Raw genomic sequence first — 21,654 nt, forward strand, 5'->3', positions numbered from 1 at the left:
CATGACTTAGATGTTTTGCTTTAAAGGTCTTTGTCATTGTGTCTCACTAGATGGATGCAGCTATATAAATATTTCAGCCCTTGATCTTAATGTACCTAATAATTGTCCTTAATGTGCCTGTTAATAGAAACAATGGCTAGAACCAGAAAAACTGAGTAGAGGAGCAAATTTTGTTTTCAATATGTTTCCTTTGGGGTTGTCCAGGCAAACTTGTAACCTGGGCATGCCACACAAAGTCTGTCTATTTCATTATTTGTGACCAAGTCAACTGATCAGAAGGTTAAGGTGCCAATTTGATTGGCTTCACTGTGGTAAATGAACCACATGTGAGTGTGGAATCCATCGGAAATAATAGCATATGATTTCATCTTGGATTTATACCTGGATCCCAAGGTACCATTTGGAAGGGCAGTTAATATCACACTGGTCTCACCAGTATAAGAAATATTCTTATACATTTATAGCATATCACTCTGATTTTAAGACCAATGAAACCCTTAAAACTGGAGAAGTCATGAGTTTCTAACATGTTGGAAAGATCATTACATAGATTGTGCTCCCTCTAAGAAGTCCTGGATCCCAGACAGGAAACTAGTTAAAAATATTTGCCCTTTGAATAAGCCTGGGAGCATTAGACTCTGTATCCATTTATCAGATAGAACTGGAAAGCCTAGTTTGAATGACCCCTTCATTAAACAAATGAGATAACATCTTCATAAATATTATGATAGAATTTTCTTCATACTTTCCTTACTTTTCTTTCTTAATGCTTTTTTGCATTTACATCTTTATATAGTGGCACTAATATTCATAATGAGAGTGAATCTCAAGCACTCTTAAGACTACTTAGTGAATAGTGTTATTTCAATATTTTTATATTTATTCATGATCTTATACAAAATATTTACCGTCTTTATAAAAAATATACTATTTGAACTTTGCCCTTAACTTATTTAGGTGCAAACTTTGAGATACTTGGGTTTACTTGATTAGAAGAGGTTATAGAAAATAGTGTTTAGAGACTAGCCCACATAAGATGATCAAAGTGTCTCTTTCTTAGCAGCCAAAAAGGATTTTGGTTTGTCTAATCCATGACAGCATAGACAGAAGTTTTGAATCATTTCAGACGATCATTTTCCTCTACTCCATAGATTTTATTGAAAGAACCCTAAATAATTCAGGCTAGATTTAAGGAAATTGGTGTGGGAATTACGTTAGAGAATTTCAGAGATGGGTGTTGGAGGGAAATTCTGTTATTGACCTAATGAACATGGACTGGGAGACACATGGAGGCAGTGCGAACCCATATATTTACAGAAAGGTGCGCAAGGGGACTCAGAGAACTCAGGAGAGCTCACAAGAGAAAGAGGATTTGTTGTTTTTGTGAGCAGACTGACTTGACTCAGTGACTCTTGAGCTATATAATAAGAATTAAATAATGCTCACTCTTCTATTCAGGATAGTGCAGATGGATCTGGACTTTCATATTGCAACAAAAAGGCCACATTATCAGTTCCAAGGAAGTCAAGTGGAAAAGAAGCTGGAAAGATAAGACTGGGGAATTTGGGTCAACTAGAGAAAACAAATTGTATGAAGACGCGTGAGCATTAAGTTCAGCTCCGAAGCTATAGCATTAACCCTCAAGTTCAAAGCCAGAACACTGGAGAGATGCTGGTCTGGAAGCAAATGTCTATATAGAAAATAACACACAGACATACATACACACACACACACACACACACACACACACACACACACACACACACACTAAAGAGGGAAAAATGGGTTCAGGAATTCTAACACATAGCCTTTAGCCCCTAAGAAGGCGCAAGCTCCGTCCATCCATGGTATGAAGAAATGCAAAAAAGTGTGCTTATTAGGAAGAGACAACACCTGGAGGTGGGATTAGGTGATCTAAACACCAATCCATGGTGCTGCATTCAAAGATGTTTCCAACCAATGAATAACAAGGCATATACTGAGTGAGATGGAATCAGATTACTCCTACACTAACCAACTATGTGGATAGGCTATTGATGTGAAAGACTGTATCATGAGAAGACAGCCAACCTTAGCACATGCTAGGGCAACTCAGGCAGGCAGGAGCACATCACTCAGCAACATCAATCAGTGACATCACAGGTAGAAGTTCCTATCAGATACAAGACATAGAGTTGTGGCGCCTGCTCTAAGGTAGGGTGTCTCTAGTCCCTGAGGCTATTATGGGCACCAGGCTCATCTGCTGGGTGGCCCTTTGTCTCCTAGAATCAGGTGAGTCCTGAGCACAGTGGAGGCTTGTGCTGGGCTTTGTCAAGCCTGGGAACCACTTGTTGATTCTGAAGACTGCAGCAGGAGGCTTCCCTGTGTCTACCTACAACTCTTTCTCTCTGTTCTCTAACAGGTCCTGTGGATCCTGGCATTATTCAAAGCCCTAAATATCTGATCAAAGCAAGAAGTCAAACAACAATCCTGAATTGCTCCTATGAATCCGGGCACAACACTGTGTACTGGTACCAACAGACTGTGGGCCAGGGCCCCGAATTCCTCATTCAGTATTACAATGGGCAAGAGAATGTGAAAGGAAGCATCCCTGATCACTTCTCAGTTCAACAGTTCAGTGACTACCATTCAGAACTGAACATGAGCTCCATAGAAATAAGTGACTCTGCCCTGTACCTCTGTGCAAGCAGCCTCACAGCCCTGCCTGCACAGCTACATCCTGTTCAAAAACTCTCCTGCCCAGGTCAGGAAGTGACAGTGAAGGGAAAGCTAACCATCAAAAGGGCCCATTGAGAACAGCTCCTCTGTGCTTTTTGTGTAGGAGCCATATCATGCAAGGAATGATTTCACCTGTTCAAATGCGTGAAGGAAAGGGACTTTACCAGGATCAAATATGAGAGCAGGGGAACCATGTCCCAATAAAATTACCTTCCTCCACAACTTTGTACCCCTTTTTTATACCACAGATATGTCCCCTAGACTGACTTCTTTTCAAAACAAGAAGGAAGACTGAGAATATCATAAATCTAAGTAATTTCCTGACAACAAACAAAATACCATTCAAGGAAAAAAGAATAACTACAGGTGGTCTTATGACAGATTCATAAGAAGCAGTAACATGTAGTCACATCAAGCTGGCCAGTTTCCTACAATGACAGACAGAAGCCATTTGATTCATTTCAGATGTGTTTTCCCCGTTGGTTAACAAAAGCAATGCTCAACTTGCATGAAGAAGTGCTTTGTTTCTGCATGATATGATTACCATATTTTTCATAGAGGCATTAATGGTGGGAATGTTGCACCGTTGAAGTTTTTATGACTGACACCCCACTACAAACCTGTTTGTAATTATGGGGATTAAATAAGGATATTATTAAAAAAAAAAAAGACACACTTTTTTTGGCTCAAAAAATGGGGGGAAATGCCTGTGCATCTTATGGAGCAAATGCCATGTGAAGCTGAAGCCTTAGAGAGTATAGAGAACCATTTGACATCTGCAGTGTGATGCCCCTTTATTGTGCAGACATACCACATAGGAAGAGCAATCAGGTTAACACACTTTCTTTTTTATTTTCAGGGGAGAGCACGAACGCAGTCCCCCACTACCACCAATTATGCAGTCGAGTTTCCCACATTTGGGGAAATCTCAGGGGTCAGCACACCCGAAGTGCAATGGGTGAGCCTCGCCCTGGGGAAACCACCTTCGTGATCATGGTATCGCCCCTGCCAGGTAAGTATTGGTTAACACACTTTCACTGTCACATAGAGAGCTTTTGTTTAAAACTATTTGATCACTGCTGTGCCTTTTATTTTTTTTATCTTAACAACAAAGTATTTAAAAAATGATTTTTGAGGGGCAGAGAGGTAGTGCAGCAGTAGAGTGTTTGCCTTGCACACTGCAGACCCAAGACAGACTGAGGTTCAATCCCCGGGTGTCCCATATGGTCTCCCAAGCCAGGAGCAATTTCTGAGCACATAGCCAGGAGTAATCACTGAGTGTCATTGGGTGTGGCCCAAATCCAAAACAAAACAAGAAATTGTTTTTATATTTTCTGATGTAAAAAACTGTTAAGTAAATGTATTTAACCAGCTGTGGACTGGCATTATTGTAAATATACTTCAGCCTAGCAGGCTTGTTGTTTCCAGCCATCGTCCCCTGACATCTCTCACTTTGCATCATTTGCTTTAGAATTTTTTTTCTCTTTTTCCTTGTATAAAAACAATGTGTGTCTTAAGGTCAGTGCTTCTTATGGAGTGGAAAATATTGTAATCATCAAGAAGAAAAGAGACATGCATTATAATGAACATTTCATTCAACAACCATTTTTGGTTTCAGGTTCCACACACTTCTAAAGTAATAAAGTAAAACAAGGGTAGGGGAGGGGCCTGAAGAAGCTAATCTTTGGGGGTTTATCCATTAGTCTGTGAGATGCTGATCACCAGGAGGCACTGTGACCCCACTTATTGGCATATGCTGGGAAGAAAAAAGCACCAGAATAGAAAATCTTTTTATGTTTTTCATCGGGGAGGTGGATAGAGTTGGTATTCTGGGGCTAGAAGTGCAAACAGAGTCTTCTGCCCTGGTAAATGAAGACATCTTCATCATCTAAGTCTACAGAAAGCAGATCATTTCTCTGAGCTGCACAGTAATTGGAAAAAGAAAGAGCTGGCATGACCAGTGGGAAAAAATGGAGGGCAGGCAGTGCCAAGGAAAAAGGAAAAAAAGAAGTGTCTAGAGTAATGTGAGAACCTGTGCAGTCCAGGTGTTGGTAAGGGACTATTCAAAATAGATAATAGCACCTAGAGTCTCCTTATTGACATGGCTAAGGTATAGAGAGCCAGGACCAGCCTTGAGGAGGAAAACATCACAGAGTGACATCACAAGCAGAGACTCCTATTAGAAAGAGGAGCTCACACAGAGCTATGGAGCCAGCCCTGAGTTAGGGTGTGTCTGGCCTCTGAGCTGCCATGGGCGCCAGGCTCCTCTACTGGGTTGCACTTTGTCTCCTGGGAGCAGGTGAGTTCTGAGCACAGGGTGGGCCTGTGATGGACTTTTCCAGGCCTGGGAACCTCATGCCCACATGTACCAAAAGGCTCTTCTGTGTCTGCACTCAGTCCTTTCTTTCTGTTCCCTAACAGGCACTGTGGATCCTGAGGTCATGCAAACTCCTAAACATCTGATCAAAGCAAGAAGTCAGACAGTGACCCTAAGTTGCTCCTATGAATCTGGACATTTGTCTGTTTTCTGGTACCAACAGACTGTGGGCCAGGGACTCAAGTTTCTCATTCAATATTACAATGGGGAAGTGAGAGATAAAGGTGACATTCCTGATCACTTCTCCGTTGAGCAGTTCAAGAACTCCAGTTCAAAACTGAGCATGAAGTCTACAGAAGTGAATGAGTCTGCCCTGTACCTCTGTGCCAGCAGCCTCACAGCCCTGCCTGCTCAGGAGCCTCCTACACAAAAACTCTCTCTCCCGGCTCAGGAAGTGACAATGAAACATCAAAAAAGAAAAAAAAAATAGAATACCCTAATTTCCTATTTGTCACACCAGCTACCTCATGGAGCTGGGTCCTTTGAACTTTTTGAGGTTTACTCTATAGTATGAGGATCACACATATAATTCCCCAGCTGCATGGAAATATGAACAGAATACTTTCTATGGAGCAAACTGCTTCCTGTACACAAGGAAAAAACAAAGAGGGTTCGAAACAGGAATGTTCTTTATTCAACTACTAATGCCTTTTGTTCAACAAACATTTGTTAGTCTTTATAATAGGCATGAAATCATAGCATAAATGATTAAAACTAACCTGATTTCTGACTTGGAGAGATTCTATAGCTATAATAGTAAATGTCTAAGAATTACTCTATAGCTTGATTTTCTAGAAAGCACAAGTAGCAAATTCTGGTAAATTTCAGCACTACAAAATTAGTTTCTCATGTAAAGATATCTAAGGCTTGGACCAGCCAGAGTCTATAATAGAGAAGTTTCCATCTTCCCGATCTTACCTTCACAGCTTCACCAAAATATTTTCTCTAGCCATGCTCTTGTCCCTCTTGGGTTCCTGTACTTTCTATCTCAGCCCTTCAAAGATTGCTTCCTGTCCATGAAATTAGGTCCTTATGTTTTGTCAGACTAATTCCAGTACTTCAGCTCTCTGTAACATCCCAAGCTTATAAGTCTTCATGTTGTGTCCTCCTGCTGAGGATCTCTTAGCACCACAATTTCTTTTGTTTTTATGTAGATTCCTGGAATCTTTTAGCCCATTTGGAGGTCCCTAGTAGTTTATATCATTATTTTCTTATAGATTTTTTGTTATTATTGTTTTTTATGTCTTTGGGGGGCTATACCTGGTAATTCTCTGGGGCAAATAATGACTCTGTGCTCAGAGATCATTCCTTGGAGGCTCTCAGATGACCTTGTAGTGTTGGAGATAGGAACTTGGCCTTCAATATGAACTCTAATCCTTTATGCTATCCCTTTAGCTTGTGACTAATTTTTATCTCTTGAAAGCTAAGAAAAAGCTATGCATTTACTAAAAACAACCTAGCATAACTATATGTATAATGTATAATATGTATTATGTATAATCAGTGAATGAGTGAGGAAATTATGAGTGAAATGATAGTGAGTGATGAAGGGATGGATGAAAAAGTAAGAATGTTTTGATAATACTTAACCTTTGCTGAGATCTGTTCTTAACATGAAAAATCCAATGGGTTAGTATCGTATTTAGAGAGCCTTCAGTTCCAATGGGAGTCAGCTTTGTTGCCTCATATGGGATCAAGGTTTCCATTTATGTCTGCAGGAGTGACTCTCCCCTTCAGGTTCTTTCTCTACAATGAATATAAGAGAAAAACAGAAACTACTTTCAGATACAATCCTTAGATTTTTCTCATCCTGGAATCAATTATTGTACTAAAATATCTATTATTTAGATAGATTACCATCAAGAAAATGCAGACATAACAAACTATCATGGGAAGAACAGATTAAAGGAAGAAATAGAGGTGTTGAGGAAGAAAATAGAGGTGTTGAGGAAGCAACAAGACACTGGTCAGAGACATCATTGCTGAGTTCTGGAGATACAGACTGCAGTTCAAAACACTAGTTTTAGGGTGTGTCAATCAGTGAATCTTGCAGGTGGCTTGTAAAGATCATGTTGTCTGCTGATGGTGTTGTTCTGTTTGAAGTGGTGGTTTATGTGGGTATATAATCCAGCACTAGGTTGAACCTTCTTTTGACCAATATTGAATGGTGTTTGCAGAATGAAAACAAGAGAATTCATTGGCCACTTAATACCTTCTTCTGCCTCTGTGGTTTTTTGGTAGGTCACATAGATCTCATAAGAATAATGACAGTTTGACCTCTCAATGTGTCGCAGACCTGTGTCTTTGTGTAGCTCTAAATCAAATCCATAGAGAAATGGGAGTTTTTGAATATGTAGTTATGACCCTAAACAAGTTCCACTTAATATAGTAAATGTAGGATAGATTTTCCCAACCAAGAACATCCACTCACAAATCACGTGAACCATGACTTCTTGTCCACTCTTTTTCTTTGGAAATTCCTGGCTCCTCTAGATGAATCACAGTAGAATGCCTCTTTGTTAAATCTATACTTATAATAACTTTCCTTTCAAAACTGTGGATACTATTTTCTTACTGCTCAGCAGTCATCAGGGATTCTATCTTCAGATCCTTTCTCCATTGTCAGCTTCTAAGATGCTGAACATAAGCACCAGGTCACCTTGTCCTCATGAGACCAGATGGAACTATAGAATATAATGTTGTCATAGATAATTCCCTAAATCTAGTTCTGTTATAACCAAAAAAGTTGCTAGGCTTTTTTGGAGCTTGACAGAATGAAAAGTATTTGCGATGGATTTATAGGCAATTCACTGAGTGATCTGAGGGAAAACCTAACTAAAGTGTCAAAATAATGAAGTAAAGGTGAAATGATTTTGGTAGCAAGAAGAGTACAGTAAAGAAATCCCCCCTATGTATAAACTTTGTCATCTAAATGGAAACAAGGACAGTATAAAGATCCAAAATGCAAGTGATTGAAATGCAATTTCTCAGATTGGCCCCTTCCTTCTATGGGCCACAATGTGTCTTAAAAGGACTCCCAGTGAATCCACTCCTCAAATCAGCCAAGTGTCTAGGATACCCCACATCTTAGCAGTACTAACAACAATACAAATATACAGATACCAACTTGTCAGTTGTGACCATGATGAACAGACATTCTTACTAAAACAAAGACATATAACTTCAAGTGGAGAGAAATTTCAGGGGCAAAACATCAGAACTAGGGGCCGGAGCAATAGCCCAGTTCTAAGGTGTATGCCTTGCAGGTGGCGTTCAATCCTTGGTATCCCCTATGGTTTTCCAAGCCTGCCACGAGGATTTCTGAGTACAGAGCCAGGAATGACCCCTGAGCATCGCCAGGTGCCCCCCCCCAAAAAAAAAACCACATATCAGAATAAGAAATAACCAGAGTCATTTTGTTGTTGTTTCTTATTTGTTGCTGTTTTTGTAGTTATTGTTGTCTCTCTTGGGGCCACTCCCAGCACAGCTGAGAAGTAAGGGGACAAATACCAGCCCATCAGTGCTTAGCTATTATTATAGCTAGAGTAGACAATACTGGAAAGTCTTGCCATGCAAAGGAGCCAAAAATCATATTTGGGCATTGGCATGTTCTATCTCTAGAGCCATCACTCTTATACAGAAACTTTGGTAGTTTTGTTTCCTTAATTGTCTAAAATATACTGATAGTATGACAAATATTTGATGCAGACTTCAGTGTTGTAGTTCCTATGTTTTAGTTCTCAGGTGCCCAGTTCATTCTTACTCAAAGAGAAGATGAGTCTTCATTTATGCAAATGTCAGCTACAACATCTCAAAGAGAAAATTCAATTATCAGAGAAAGGAGCATCTTTGTGTAAGGCCATTATTAGCAGAACTTCACCCTCAGTGCAAGATACATTTTATTCCCACAACAAGTATATTTTATGAAGCTTTTGCTAGAGAAAGAATAGGAGAGGAAAAGGGGGAAAAAGAATAGGAGAGAATATGTGTAAAGGTTTAGGAATTTATGAACAGGCATATCTAGGAAATGAGCACAAATTTCAGTCTAACTACATTTCCTTATAATTAGATGAGAGTAAAGTTTATTTTAATAAAATAATTTTGGAAAATATGTAAACATATAAACTTTCATAAAAATTTATTATCTGAAACTAGTTAATACCCACTTTGTGTTCAAACTGTGGAGATATATTAATGAATGATCAGAGGAAACTATTAAAAAGCATTATGGAATAAATCTCCCTCAATATTATCAGGAAATTCCTGGGAATCTATGCCTCATCTGTCATAATTTCAAGGATGCAGCAAGAAACCATCTTGCAATAGAATTCTGGTTCAGATATGTTTCTCTTCTGTCTAAGACTGGAGACTTATATCAACATAAATTTAATAGTCCAGACATTCAGGACATTAGGGTGAAGAATATCTGTAACTGATTAGACATTTGTCCCTACGGAGAGGCTTTATTATCTGAGAAAAGATAATAGTATCCCAGAAGAGACAGCAAGTTTTGTTAGCTAGCAGGTAACTGTTGCTAAATGGTTAAACGTTCAGACACTTTTCCCCTTCAAGAAAAGTGGCGATGCACTGGAATCTCAATTGATCCAAGGTTATCTTCCTAATTACAGGAATTACCTTTCTAATTCTACAGGTAGTAGAGGGGACAGCTGGTGAAGCCAAGGTAAGTAAACAAACATACAGCCAGGCAAAGGAGGAGAGGGTGCATGAAGGTATGCAAGACCTAACAGCCACACTATGTTAAGAGGCCTTACAGAATGGGGATAGTATCTACAGGACCTGTAATGAGACTAGGGTATGAGTAAATGAGTCAGCAGGACCCAACCTGCAGGCAGGAGACCATCATTCAACAATATCACAGTAAGAAGGTCCTATCAGAAATAGGAACAGAGAGCTCTGGAGCCTGTCTGAGCTAGGGGGTGCCTGCTCCCCAAGGCTGCCATGGGCTCCAGGCTCCTCTTCTAGGTGTTCCCTTTGTTTCCTGGGAGCAATTGTGTCTTGGGCACAGGATGGGCCAGTGCCAGCTTTTGCCAAGTCACCATGAGGGCTACTTTGGAGGTTCCTCTGTGACTGCCTTCGTCCCTTTCTCTCTGTTTCCTAGCAGGCCTTGTGGATTCTGCGATCATTCAAATGCCCAAACATCTGCTCAAAGCAAAAAGTCAGGCAGTGAATCTGATACTGATATCTGGTATCAACCTGATACCAGTATGTGTATTGGTACCAACAGGCCCTGCACCAGTTCACCTAGTTCCTTGTTCTATATATAAATAAAGAAGAAAATGAGAAAGGCAGCATCCGTGATGGCTTCTCAGTCCAGCAGTTCAGTTCAGACTTTAGCTGAACTTTAGAGTCATAGAAGTGAATGACTCTGCCCTGTACCTCTGTGCCAGCAGCCTCACAGCCCCATCTGCACAGCAGCCTCCTGTACAATCTAAGAGATTCCTGAGAGAGAAAAGAGATGGCCAGCCAGCAGAACTCAGTCTGTCCAGAGAACAGTCTTTGCCCTTATGTATGGGAGAGGATTTAATGCTCCACAAATATGCAAAGAAAATATTTTTATCATGTGTAATATGAATCTAAAGGAATTAATGTTCCATTTTTATGTTTCAAAACTGGAGAAACAAAGAATCATTCTGTTTCTCTATCAGGTTTCCTGCATGTCCCTCCAGAGATAGTTTTCTTCTCTGGCTTCCTCTTTCTGGCTCAGATTAGCAGGACTAGGGGATATCATAAATTTTGTGTGATTTTGCAGACTTTTTCCCCAGGATTAAAGATTATGAAACTCAAGGCCAAAAAGTATTCTCCGGTAGTCTTGGTGACAGAAACAACTAAGGAATAGCTACTTACCTGCACTGCAATCCCATGGCTTTGTGCAGTTTCCAACTTTTGTGAGTCCTGGGGGAACTTGGATCTCTTTCCAGATGTGCTTTCCCAAACTGCACTGACAAATGGTGATTTTGCATGAAAAACTGATCTCTTGTAAAGGAGACAGTTGCCACAAGGATATAAATGATTACTATTACTTATCATTGCTATCTTTATCATTTCAATGAAGAAATGTATTTGAATCTATAGTTTTATCATTTTAATAAGTGAAATGGAAAATATAAAGTAATAGATTTATTCTTTTTTTTCAACATAGTAAGCACCATGATTACAAACATGTTTGCAGTTAGGTTTCAGTTAAAAAGGAACACCCCCTTCACCAGTGCAACATTCCACCACCAATTTATTCCTTTTTAGCAACTACTAATCCTAGAGAATATTTTTCTAGCCAATTGTATTTTAAAATAACTTGATATTTTTTCCTTCTACTTTCAGTTTCAGAAGCTTCATTAGTAAATAAAGTTTCCTGTGCTGGTTGTTTCCTTCTGCAGGCAGGAGAGAGAACTAGAGCTAAAGTCCAGCTCTCAAGTTCAACTAGAGCCTGAGACCTAGAGTCAGTACCTTTCTCAAGCACCTTAGGAACTGAGACCTACTTTTTCACTCTTTTGTGTCCTTAATAACTTCAGTCTATTAAGTGAGAAGGAAATTAATAGGGAAATTCTCAAATTCTCTTTCTCAGGTTGGTGTTTAGACTTTGTTTCTTCTAATAGTCTCTTCTGACTGAAGTGTCCAGTAATGAAGCAAACAATTTTTAAAGGACTTGCAGAAGGGGACACAGCTCCATTCTCTGTAGTTAATAATCCTGAGTTGCTGGAGTGGATGCCACCCCAATGCGCCTGTGTGGGAAACCCTAAATTGCTAGAGAACCATTGAATTGGAGTCTCCACAATGATCTCTGCCCTCAACCCTGTAGTCCTTGAAGCAGAGCAACATGGCTTCAGGGAAAACCATGGTCTGCCTAGTTCAGAATCTCAATTTGGGAAACAAAACTAAAGGAGAAATTGCTTAAACCTAAAGTAGCCCCAAAGCATAAAGGTCACATCCCACTGAGTTGCAAATTCTAGGTTCTTTGGAGACCAGGAAACTAAGGCACTACCCAGATGCAGGAACTGAGCACCGCCAAAAAAGATGGATCCTCTCAGAAAAGGTGAAGCTATAAGAGACTCTAAAGATCATAATAAAGAATATGAAAGGACTATCCAGAGTCCAGTGTTTTTTTGTGTATGAGAACAACTCCAAGACAAGTTTGATAAATTGTATATAATCTTTTCCAAAAGTCATTCCAGCCATTATTTTCTACTCTGGAGAAGCTCTTTTTTTTTTCTCTTGAACTTGTGTCTCTGTCTCCTCTCACATATCTCTAAAGTAAGTTTGTTTCAATAAAACTATTTTGATTTAATTTTTAAAGTACATTTATCTTTTCATCAAGGACATTGTCTTCAATATTAAATGTATTACGTTTACTAAATGTTAGGTAGCCTGTCATCATTCAGAACAGAGGACACAGAGTCAAGAGGACAAAGCAGAGGATAGGGTCACAATTTATATTTTTTCAGCTGAGTATTCAAGCCACACATCTGTATTTCTAACCTTAATCTAAGCAAAGCAGATGATAGGTTAAGCTACACACCTTGCGTATGAGCCCAGTTTGCTTGTTGTCCTTGGATCCCTGCCATCCCAGAGACCCAGGGGAAGCTTTCCTAATCTTATTTGGGCACGAGAAGTGCCTGGACTCAGTTCTGTTTTCCATGGTTCATGCTTGAACTGTGTAATGAAACTGCTCTGGTTCACACTTAGTATTTGAATATTTAATGGTAAATACCTATTAAATGAGTAGTACAAGTCAAGCCTAAATAAAAATAATTAGTATTTTATGAACATACTGGGTCTAACTCTCTAGCTAGAAGGCTCATAAGTACCACAATGTTATTGCTTATTGGAAATTTTAAGATATCAATTATTTATTAAAGTCTAATTGTGAGAGAAAGGGTGAATGCATTTATTGCTTTTATGTTTAAATGAAGGAACTTGTTTTAAAATAAATAGGTTTGACACTAAGGGGAAGTTACATAGTAAAAAAAATCCCAAACCTTTAGAGGTCAATGTATCTGAGAGAAGGTCAAGGTATCTGAGAGAAAGTACAGAAGTAAACTGAGGGGCTCTTAATGCAATTTATCAAAATGCCAACAACCACCCAGTGAATGCCCTGGGAGTGGGAGCCCTGTATACACTTTGCTATCTGTCGCCTTTTCCCTGAGAAATACAACCTTCAGAGTTTATACCTAAAACCTCCTCATTCCTCACATTGCCTTGTGAGATTGTAAAAATCCCCCCTTAGGTTTAGATATCATTAGTTAATTTGTTTGTTATCTACCCTTATTTTAATGACTGATTATTCTGAACATTAAATATCCAACAGAGAGGACAGTAGGGGCTCTCTGTACATAAGGCAGTCAGCCCCTGACCCCCATGTTTTCTCTCTGATGTCTGTCTTGTTTTCTTAATCCTCATGGCTATTAGGGTGCCTCAGATTCATTCATTTGTAGCTGAACTCTGACATTTGACCAAGCCAAATATCTAACAGAGGGGGTGTGAGAGAGATAGTATAACAGATAGCACATTTACCTTGTAAGAGCCTATCCTGGTTCCCCAGTATGGCACATAGTCGCCCAGCCCATAAGAAGTGAGTGATGAGCCAGAAAGAACCGCTGAGCATTGCTGGATATGGCCAAAAAACCATTATGTTATACATATAATATATATCTATATATGTGTGTATGCGCACACATATATAACAGAATTACAAGTGTGAATCCAAACTGGTTAACCTGTCTTAAAGTTTTTTGAGAATCACTTGATGCTTTAAAAGTAAACAGTTAAGATTTAAGAAAAATAAAAGATTTTTATTTTAAATATGTTATTTTAAATATATTATTAAATAATAATACCCAAAGACGATAGAGATGAGGGCTGGAAGGACCAGCCCACTATATGAAGCTCACCACAAAGAGTAGTGAGCGTAGATAGAGAAATAAGTACACTAACAATTATCATGACAATAGTGAGAGAAAAAAAAACACATAAGCAAGAAATATCAACAAAATCAGACCTTATCCCTTGTGTCCTATGACCTGGCTGCTCTAATGAACTCTAGGGCAGAGATGGGCTCATCCAGGAGAGTGAGGCAGAGGAAGAGCTTCTTCCTGGTCAGCTTTATCTGGATCCTATTTCTCTGCCCTGTCACCTTTTGAGAACCCTGGGCATGAGTGGGACCTACTGGCATCTTCCCCTTTCTCCTTTTTAGATCCTGTCTCTATCTTTGACTTTTGCCATTTGAATTGCATTGTGTGATTATGTGCCTCAGTCGGTCAGTTCTGTCACTTTTAGAATTCCTAGATCTGTCTCTGTTGTCCTCTGTTTGAGTAAATTCCTAGTTTTTATTCTTTAAATTAGAAATTTGCTACTTTCTTCCTTACCCTCTGGAACCACTAATAAATGAATGTTATTTCTTCTAAATCCCTTATATTATCTCCATTTTTAATCCTTTTTCTTTTTTTGGATGATGGATGATTTGTTACTTTATATCAATTCATATTGAACTATGGTGTCTATTATAGTTTTTATATACTAAATTTATATTAAATTATAGTGTTTACCCTGAATTAGCATAATTTCTATTAATGTATTTCTGATCACTAGTATAATTCCTTGAAGGTTTACGTTATATAAGGTATTTTGGGGTAACAAGTATAATGTTAGTTTATGTTGATATATGGCAGAAATAGTTCATAAAATATTTATTCCAAGATTTTATTAATTCATGTGTCAAACATACAAACATTCATAGAAAGTATGCTATCTGAACACTTTAATGATTTAATTATAAAATATGGCCACATTTGTCTCTAACTTATCAGAAGAAGCACTGAAACATACTGTTTTTCAAGCTGTATCTATCACCATCAGGCTTTATTTTTATCAGTGAATTCTTCCAACAAAACAAACTAAATAACGTGATACAGCAATAATTTTCTTCTTCTTCATCAAAATTCTGGTTCCTGATATGGTTAAAAATGGTGTTAATTTTAACCCTAAATCAGCCAGGCTGGAGGCAGTAGAAGGAGCGTTTACAGTAAATACTGGAATTACTGGGCTGAGTATTTCTGCTGTAACAGGTAAAGAAGCTCATGTTCATCCAGGTGTTTCTGGGCCACTAGGAGGCACTGTGTACCAACTTATTGTAATGCACCTCCGTAAGGGAGACAGGTACCAGGAGAAAACGTGGTTTCATGTTTGGCTAGTATTTATACCATGGAGGTAGTTTGATGAGACCAGGGACATTTGTTGATAAAGTAATGCAGTTCTATGTTTTGAGAATTATAGATATGTCTGGACCTCAGACTGCAGAATGGAGGCTACTTCTCTGTATTTGCATAGGAATTGAGTCAAAGGGAGTTAGGGAACAATTATGGTGAGACAGAGAAAGCAAGACGCATGAGTACATCAGGGAGTATGCTCAACCTACAGGAATCCATTGCTGAGAACATGTAGAGACCTGAGTATAACACTTAGAGAAGCCTTATAACATGCTGGACATTGTAGGCCAGAGCCAACCTGTTGGGAGTGAGTGGTACATCACACAATGAAATTATTTAATGACATCATGACCTGGAGCTCCTATCAGAAATAGGAGCACAGAGATGTGTCTGTCTGGGGGTGAGCTGAGGTTTTTGGTCCCAGAGGCTGCCATGGGTTCCAGGCTCCTCTGCTGGGTGATCCTTTGTCTCGTGGGAGCAGGTGAGTCCTGAGAACAGGGTAAGGCATGTTCTGGGTTTTGACAGGCCAGGAAACCACCTGTCCTGTGAGGACTGCAGGAAGAAGATTCCTTGTCTCTGTTTTCATCCCTTTCTCTCTGTTCTTCAATAGGTCCTGTGGATCCTGCAGTCACTCAAATCCCTAAACATATCATCAAAGCAAGAAGTCAGACAGTGACCCTGAGATGCTACTATGAATCTGGACACCAGTCAGTGAGCAGGTACCAACAAACACTGGGCCAGGGCCCCCAGTTTCTAGTAGAGTATTATTATGAATAAGAGAGAGAGAAAAGCAGCATCTCTGATCGCTTCTCAGTTCAGCAGTTTAGATTAGACTTTCGCTCTAAGCTGAACATTAGCTTCACAGAAGTGAATGACTCTGCCCTGTACCTCTGTGCCAGCAGCCTCACAGCCCTGCCTGCTCAGGAGCCTCCTGCACAAAAACAGTACTACCCATCTCAGGAAGTTACAGTGAAAGGAGATTGCTAACTAACCAGGCCTAGTTTGTACATGGGACAGCTTCTGTGCTTATGTTTGAGGCATAATTTAGTGTGCCAGAATCAAGCAGGAAAAGTGTTATCTCATCTGTGTGTATACCAGAGGGGAAGTATTTTTCCAGAGTCAGTCACAATTCAAGTCAAGAGTGAAAGCATTCACTTTTTAATTGAAATAAATGATTCTTTTATCAGCACATTGAGAAAAGCTAAAGAAATGCATGCTCTTTCACTCTTTTCTGAGTGATAAGAAAATTACTTTCAGGTTCAATAAATGAACCAAATCAAAGGTTGTACGCAAAGGTTGAGTTTAGAGACTGCTGTCTCACATTGACACAGAGACACTACTTGCAGAACATACACCTTGAATCCAGTGTCCTGGCAGCAATAGTGAAGTGAAAAGTGAAATTCATGAACTGGGATAGAGGGAAAACATCTCCATGATATGCCCTCATTGGACCCCATATCCAGCTGTGTGTTTTCCTGTCTCTGAGGGCACACACATGAGACTTATTCAAGGATAGAATCGAACTCCAATTCAGGGACACTCCAAATTCTCCAGTGTTTCTCATATTCATATCTCTGTCTTCTTTTTGATCTCCAGGAATGCTCCCTTAGTCAAACTGGAATAAAACAGTTCTCAGAGATATCAGTGATTGGGTAGAGGGCTACTGATACATAATTAGCATACAAATTTTCCCAAACATAATGGATTCAGAAAAGGTAACAGCAGAATATTGTACAAAGAATTGTGCTGTTGTTGTTGTTGTTTTAATTTGTCTGTTTTGTTTTGGTCCTCACCTAGTGATACCCAGGGATTACTCTTGGTTCTTCATACAGAGATCATTCCCGGAGGGCTCAGGGAACTACATGAGATGCCATGAATTAAACCCTGGTTGGCTTCATGTGTGGCAAATACCCTACCTGCTGCACTATTGCTCCAGCCCTTGGAACTTGTATTTTTAAGCATGGGAATTTTCAACCACATTATTTCTGAGCTCCTTTATATTTTGCTAAGTCACTTAAATTTTTGCCTCAGATTTTCACAAGATGTGACCCATAACTTGTGATGTAGACAATGAAACTAGTTTTTCACTGATAATCTTCCTTCCCCTTCCACCTCTGTGCACCTGTCAGTGAATCCTCTGCTCCTACTACACTGTGCAGCATCGCAGCATCCCTCCTCCTTAACTTCAGCAGACACATAGAATCTTCAAATGGTGATCTTCAGTGCCTGAGGCTCAGAAGGCAGATACCCAGAAGAAAATCTATAACAGGTACAGGGACAGTGGCCAAATAATCAAATAAGAAGACTGAAAACCTGCCACACAGGGGTGAAGGCTCAGGAACACATCTGTGCCTTACTAAATTGAAAATACTAGATATTTGCATGGCTAAACACAAAACATTCTGTTATTTATTTGCATAACTAAATCTAGAGCATTATGAAAATGATGCCAACGTGATTGAAATATCTGTAAGTCAAAAACTGTTTGGCAAAGAAAATGATCAGAAATCTCATTTCAGACAAATGCACACTCTTCATTGAAAGCAACACATGTGTGCCTTAATCTTTTGCTTTCTGTAAGAAGAGGTGTGGTCTTAGGATAGGATGTTTTGTGACCCAGACAGGATGGTGACACCTCACAATGAGCCTCTGGGGACCTCATCTCTCCTCAGCACAGGACACCCGGCCTATCCTCTTCTCTCTCTCCCCTGCTGTTGTCATGAGTGCCCACTTTCTGGCCTATGTGATCCTTTGTCTACTGCTGGTAGGTGAGTCCCAGGCAAGTTTTCTTCATAGTGGCAATGTTCCCATCTTAGTCCTCAGTCTTACGCTATATTGGAAGCACCGGATTTTTCTGTCCACAGGTCTGGGGCAGGCTGGTGTCACTCAGACCCCCACGTTCCAGCTCCTGAAGACCGGACAAAGTGTGACACTGACTTGTACCCAGAATATGACACACAACAACATGTATTGGTATCGACAAGACGTGGGAGAAGGACTGAAGCTTATCTATTACTCAGTTGGAGAGAAGGTTGTGGACAAAGGAGAAGTCCCCGATGGATACAGTGTCTCAAGAAAGGATATAGAGAACTTCCCCCTCACGCTCGAATCTGCTATACCCAAACAGACATCTGTGTACTTGTGCGCCAGCAGTGATCACAGCGCTGCAGTGCTGCCTCCTTTCTGCACATAAACATAGAGGTGCCCCTCCTCCAGGGATCCAGCAGAGCCTTTGGAGGCTTCTCAGCACTGGGAGCCTCAAGTTCGCTCTCATGTACTATGAACCCAAGTGTGCTGAGGTCAGTTGAGAAGTCCTAGTCACTAGTCTCACTAGAGCTTGAAAAGTGGAGATGGCTCTGTCTTTTTCTCTCTTGTCTACGTGCATATCAAACCTCTTCTTCCCCCACGATTGGTCTGTTAGATACTATAAAACCTGTCATGGGTTTTCACAGTCTGATCTCAACTTTAGGAATAATCTTGGACTCTTGCTCCTTTTATAGTTCAAATTGCTTAGGAATGTCTCCTTAGACTAACAAATGGACTAGAACCTGGAAAAAAAGAGTCTTCTAGGAAATATGACTTTAATTTTTAAGCAAGTTAAATTTACAATTTAGAATAGCATGTATCCATAAAATTAGAGCCTATTGACTTTGATTTGATCACAAACAATGTTTAATCCTGGGACCAGAGAGATAGCATGGAGGTAAGGCGTTTGCCTTTCATGCAGAAGGTCATTGGTTCTAATCCCGGTATCCCATATGGTCCCCCGAGCCTGCCAGGAGTGATTTCTGAGCACGGAACCAGGAGTAACCCCTGAGCACTGCTGGGTGTGATCCCCCCCAAAAAAATTTTAATCCTTGGAGTTGAGGAATTAGCTAGGATTTCTGGGGTGACAACAGAAGAGAGTGCTATTAAGAGGCTTACTTTAAGACTATCTCTGAGGTGCCAGAGAGATTTACAGTGAACAGTGTTGGAGAAACTGGTTTTACTCTATTCAGATAATTCTTCTTTGCTTGTGCTTATCATGGACTCATGGACTGAAAGTAACTGTTTTCGTCCCCTACCCCTACCTGTTCTCCACCAAACAAGACATGGACAAAGATCCCAAAGAGACAACAACATGTCTGATAATTCAAAGAAATTATCCAAACATCCTTTATCATTACTTAACACAAGTGGTCACCTTGATAGCTGATATTCTCAATCTGTTATAAGCTAAGAACAAGAATATCAACTATCCTACAATGAAGTTATAAAATGAACAGAGCAAACATAAAAATCTTAGTTCGTATATGCACTGTGAATATCTCTAGAAAAGCATCTCTGCACAGATTTCTCCTGGGGAAATTTAGTAATAAACTTGATTTATGATTCATAGAGTATCTTGATTTATAAAATTTAAGATATTTTGGATTTTAAAACTTGTAAAAGGCAGAAAAATATACAGAATAAAACTATTGCCTGATACTCTTTAATTGATTAGGATGTGGTTTCCTGATATTTCATTTTTAGTTTTATGCATATAATTCTGAAAATGCATGGTATGAGTCCTTCCACATCTTAAATGTCAGCCAGGGTTCATAAAGAAATGTCCACATACTGAACTAATGTAAGAGCTATGTGACACCATTGTCAATCGGTATTGGAATATTCAATGCAAACAGCCTACTCGCTAACCTGGATAAGTATAATGTCAACATACAAAGTTCTGATAACTTGTATACTTTTAAGTTGTAAATTATGGTCTGAATTCATCTGTTTGGTCTCTTTCTATTTAGCATAGGAATCATAATGGTGCAAAAGTAATTCCTGTTATCAAAATACTACTTCAGACTGTTTTTCTTTCAAAGAATTAACAGTGCATTGTGAATCTGTCCAGACTGTGAAAGCAGCAAATTGGGGCTTAAAGAGAAGTAACTTGGGAGTTGGTGGAAAGAGAGGGGCTTAGAGAAAATTTCCACTCTAGATTTAAACAAAGATGTGAATCCATATAAGACTCAATTCTTGAGGTGCTGTACACCCACCCACATACTTCAAAGCACCCTGGCTGTCAGAGACTCAGGAGAGCAAGAGGACCTGAGGCAAAAAAGGTAAGTGTTTTTTTTTTTTTTCCATGAGGAGATTCCAGAATATACAGGAGTTAAGCAAGCCTCTGAAACCCTGGGAGTGCAAATGCACCTGGAACCTGTCAAAATCAGAGGCTGTACAGGAAGTGGAGAGAGAAAAAGTGGGGCAGCCAGGGTAGGATTAGGCAAAAACAAGTCAGAGAATCAGATGCAATGTGGGGATAGGATACCCACATTACTTTGAAGGAATGACAACTTATGGGCAGGTCTCAAGTAACCTGGGCCAGGGCCCAGACTGCAGGCAGAAGTGCATTACACAGTGACATCACTCTGTGACATCACAGGCAGAGGCTCCTATCAGAAACAGGAGCACAGATTTATGAAGCCTTCCATGAGTTAGTGTCTGGTCTCTGGAGTTGCTATGGGTTGCAGGCTCCTTTGCTGGATGGCCCTTTATCTTCTGAGAGCAAGTGAGTCTGGGCACAAGGTGTGCTGGGCTTTGCTGGGCCTAAGAACCCCTTGTCCCCATGAGAACTGTAGCAGGAGGAACCCCTGCATCTGCCCTCATCCTTTTTTCTTTGTTCCCCAACAGGCCCTGTGGATCCTGAGGTCATTCAAACTCCCAAACATTTGATTAAAGCTAGAAGTCAAACAGTTACTTTGAGATGCTCCTATGAATCTGACCACCTATATGTGTACTGGTACCAACAAGCCCTGGGTCAGGGCCCTGAATTACTGGTTCAGTATTATGATGGAAGAGAGTATCAGAAAGGCAGCATCCCTGATCGCTTCTCAGTTCAGCAGTTCAGTTCAGTCTTTCGCTCTGAGCTGAATATGAGATCCATAGAAGTGAAAGACTCTGCCCTGTACCTCTGTGCCAGCAGCCTCACAGCCTTGCTGGCTCAGTAGCTTCCTGTACAAAAACTCTCCTGCCTAACTCAGAAAATGACAGTAAGGGGAGGCTGCCAGCAGACCATGTTCAGTCATATGAGGACTGACTCTTTGGGTGTATTTCTGAGAGAATGCTGAGAATCGTGCAAAAAAAAAAATGGCTGGGCACTAATTTATGTGTGTGAGGGCTAGAATATATATTCTAGAATCATTTTTTGTTTGTTTTTTGGGCCAGACCTGGTAACGCTCAAAGGTTACTCCTGGCTATGCGCTCAGAAATTGCTCCTGGCTTGGGAAACCATATAGGACTCTGGGGGGTCGAACTGGGGTCCATCCTGGGTCAGCCTCGTGTAAGGCAAATGTCTTTCTGTTGTACTATCGC

At 40.0% G+C, this 21,654-nt stretch overlaps 1 protein-coding gene, 1 non-coding gene and 2 gene segments (V, D, J or C); 3 read left to right on the forward strand and 1 right to left on the reverse strand.

The window, feature by feature from the left end:
* The first annotated feature begins 2,222 nt into the window (after nucleotides 1-2,222).
* Nucleotides 2,223-2,793, forward strand: LOC126024063 (T cell receptor beta variable 9-like). The segment is given in 2 exon segments: nucleotides 2,223-2,271; nucleotides 2,402-2,793. Coding segments are annotated over 2 exon segments (441 nt in total).
* Nucleotides 2,794-3,574: 781 nt separating this feature from the next.
* On the reverse strand, nucleotides 3,575-3,738 carry LOC126026424 (U1 spliceosomal RNA). Its single transcript, XR_007501704.1, has one exon. It is a non-coding gene; the product is annotated as a U1 spliceosomal RNA (small nuclear RNA).
* A 1,230-nt stretch (nucleotides 3,739-4,968) lies between these two features.
* LOC126024162 (uncharacterized) lies at nucleotides 4,969-14,303 on the forward strand. The gene is made up of 5 exons (XM_049784620.1): nucleotides 4,969-5,017; nucleotides 5,140-5,489; nucleotides 9,747-9,825; nucleotides 10,215-10,318; nucleotides 14,154-14,303. The coding sequence occupies exons 1-5, from the start codon at nucleotides 4,969-4,971 to the stop codon at nucleotides 14,301-14,303; spliced, it is 732 nt and encodes a 243-aa protein (XP_049640577.1).
* A 1,444-nt stretch (nucleotides 14,304-15,747) lies between these two features.
* On the forward strand, nucleotides 15,748-16,302 carry LOC126024268 (T cell receptor beta variable 5-5-like). The segment is given in 2 exon segments: nucleotides 15,748-15,796; nucleotides 15,926-16,302. Coding segments are annotated over 2 exon segments (426 nt in total).
* The last annotated feature ends 5,352 nt before the right edge of the window (nucleotides 16,303-21,654 follow it).

This window comes from Suncus etruscus, chromosome 1 (assembly GCF_024139225.1).
Source record: "Suncus etruscus isolate mSunEtr1 chromosome 1, mSunEtr1.pri.cur, whole genome shotgun sequence".
NCBI lineage: Eukaryota > Metazoa > Chordata > Mammalia > Eulipotyphla > Soricidae > Suncus > Suncus etruscus.

What these genes read in the sequence shown, in the direction of transcription:
- LOC126024162 (XM_049784620.1), top strand. Translation starts at nt 4,969, where the DNA reads ATGGGCGCCAGGCTCCTCTACTGGGTTGCACTTTGTCTCCTGGGAGCA. An exon ending in TCTCTCTCCCGGCTCAGGAA is followed by an intron (nt 5,490 to 9,746) that starts GTGACAATGAAA and finishes CTAATTCTACAG; the next exon opens with GTAGTAGAGGGGACAGCTGG. An exon ending in GGAGGAGAGGGTGCATGAAG is followed by an intron (nt 9,826 to 10,214) that starts GTATGCAAGACC and finishes TCTGTTTCCTAG; the next exon opens with CAGGCCTTGTGGATTCTGCG.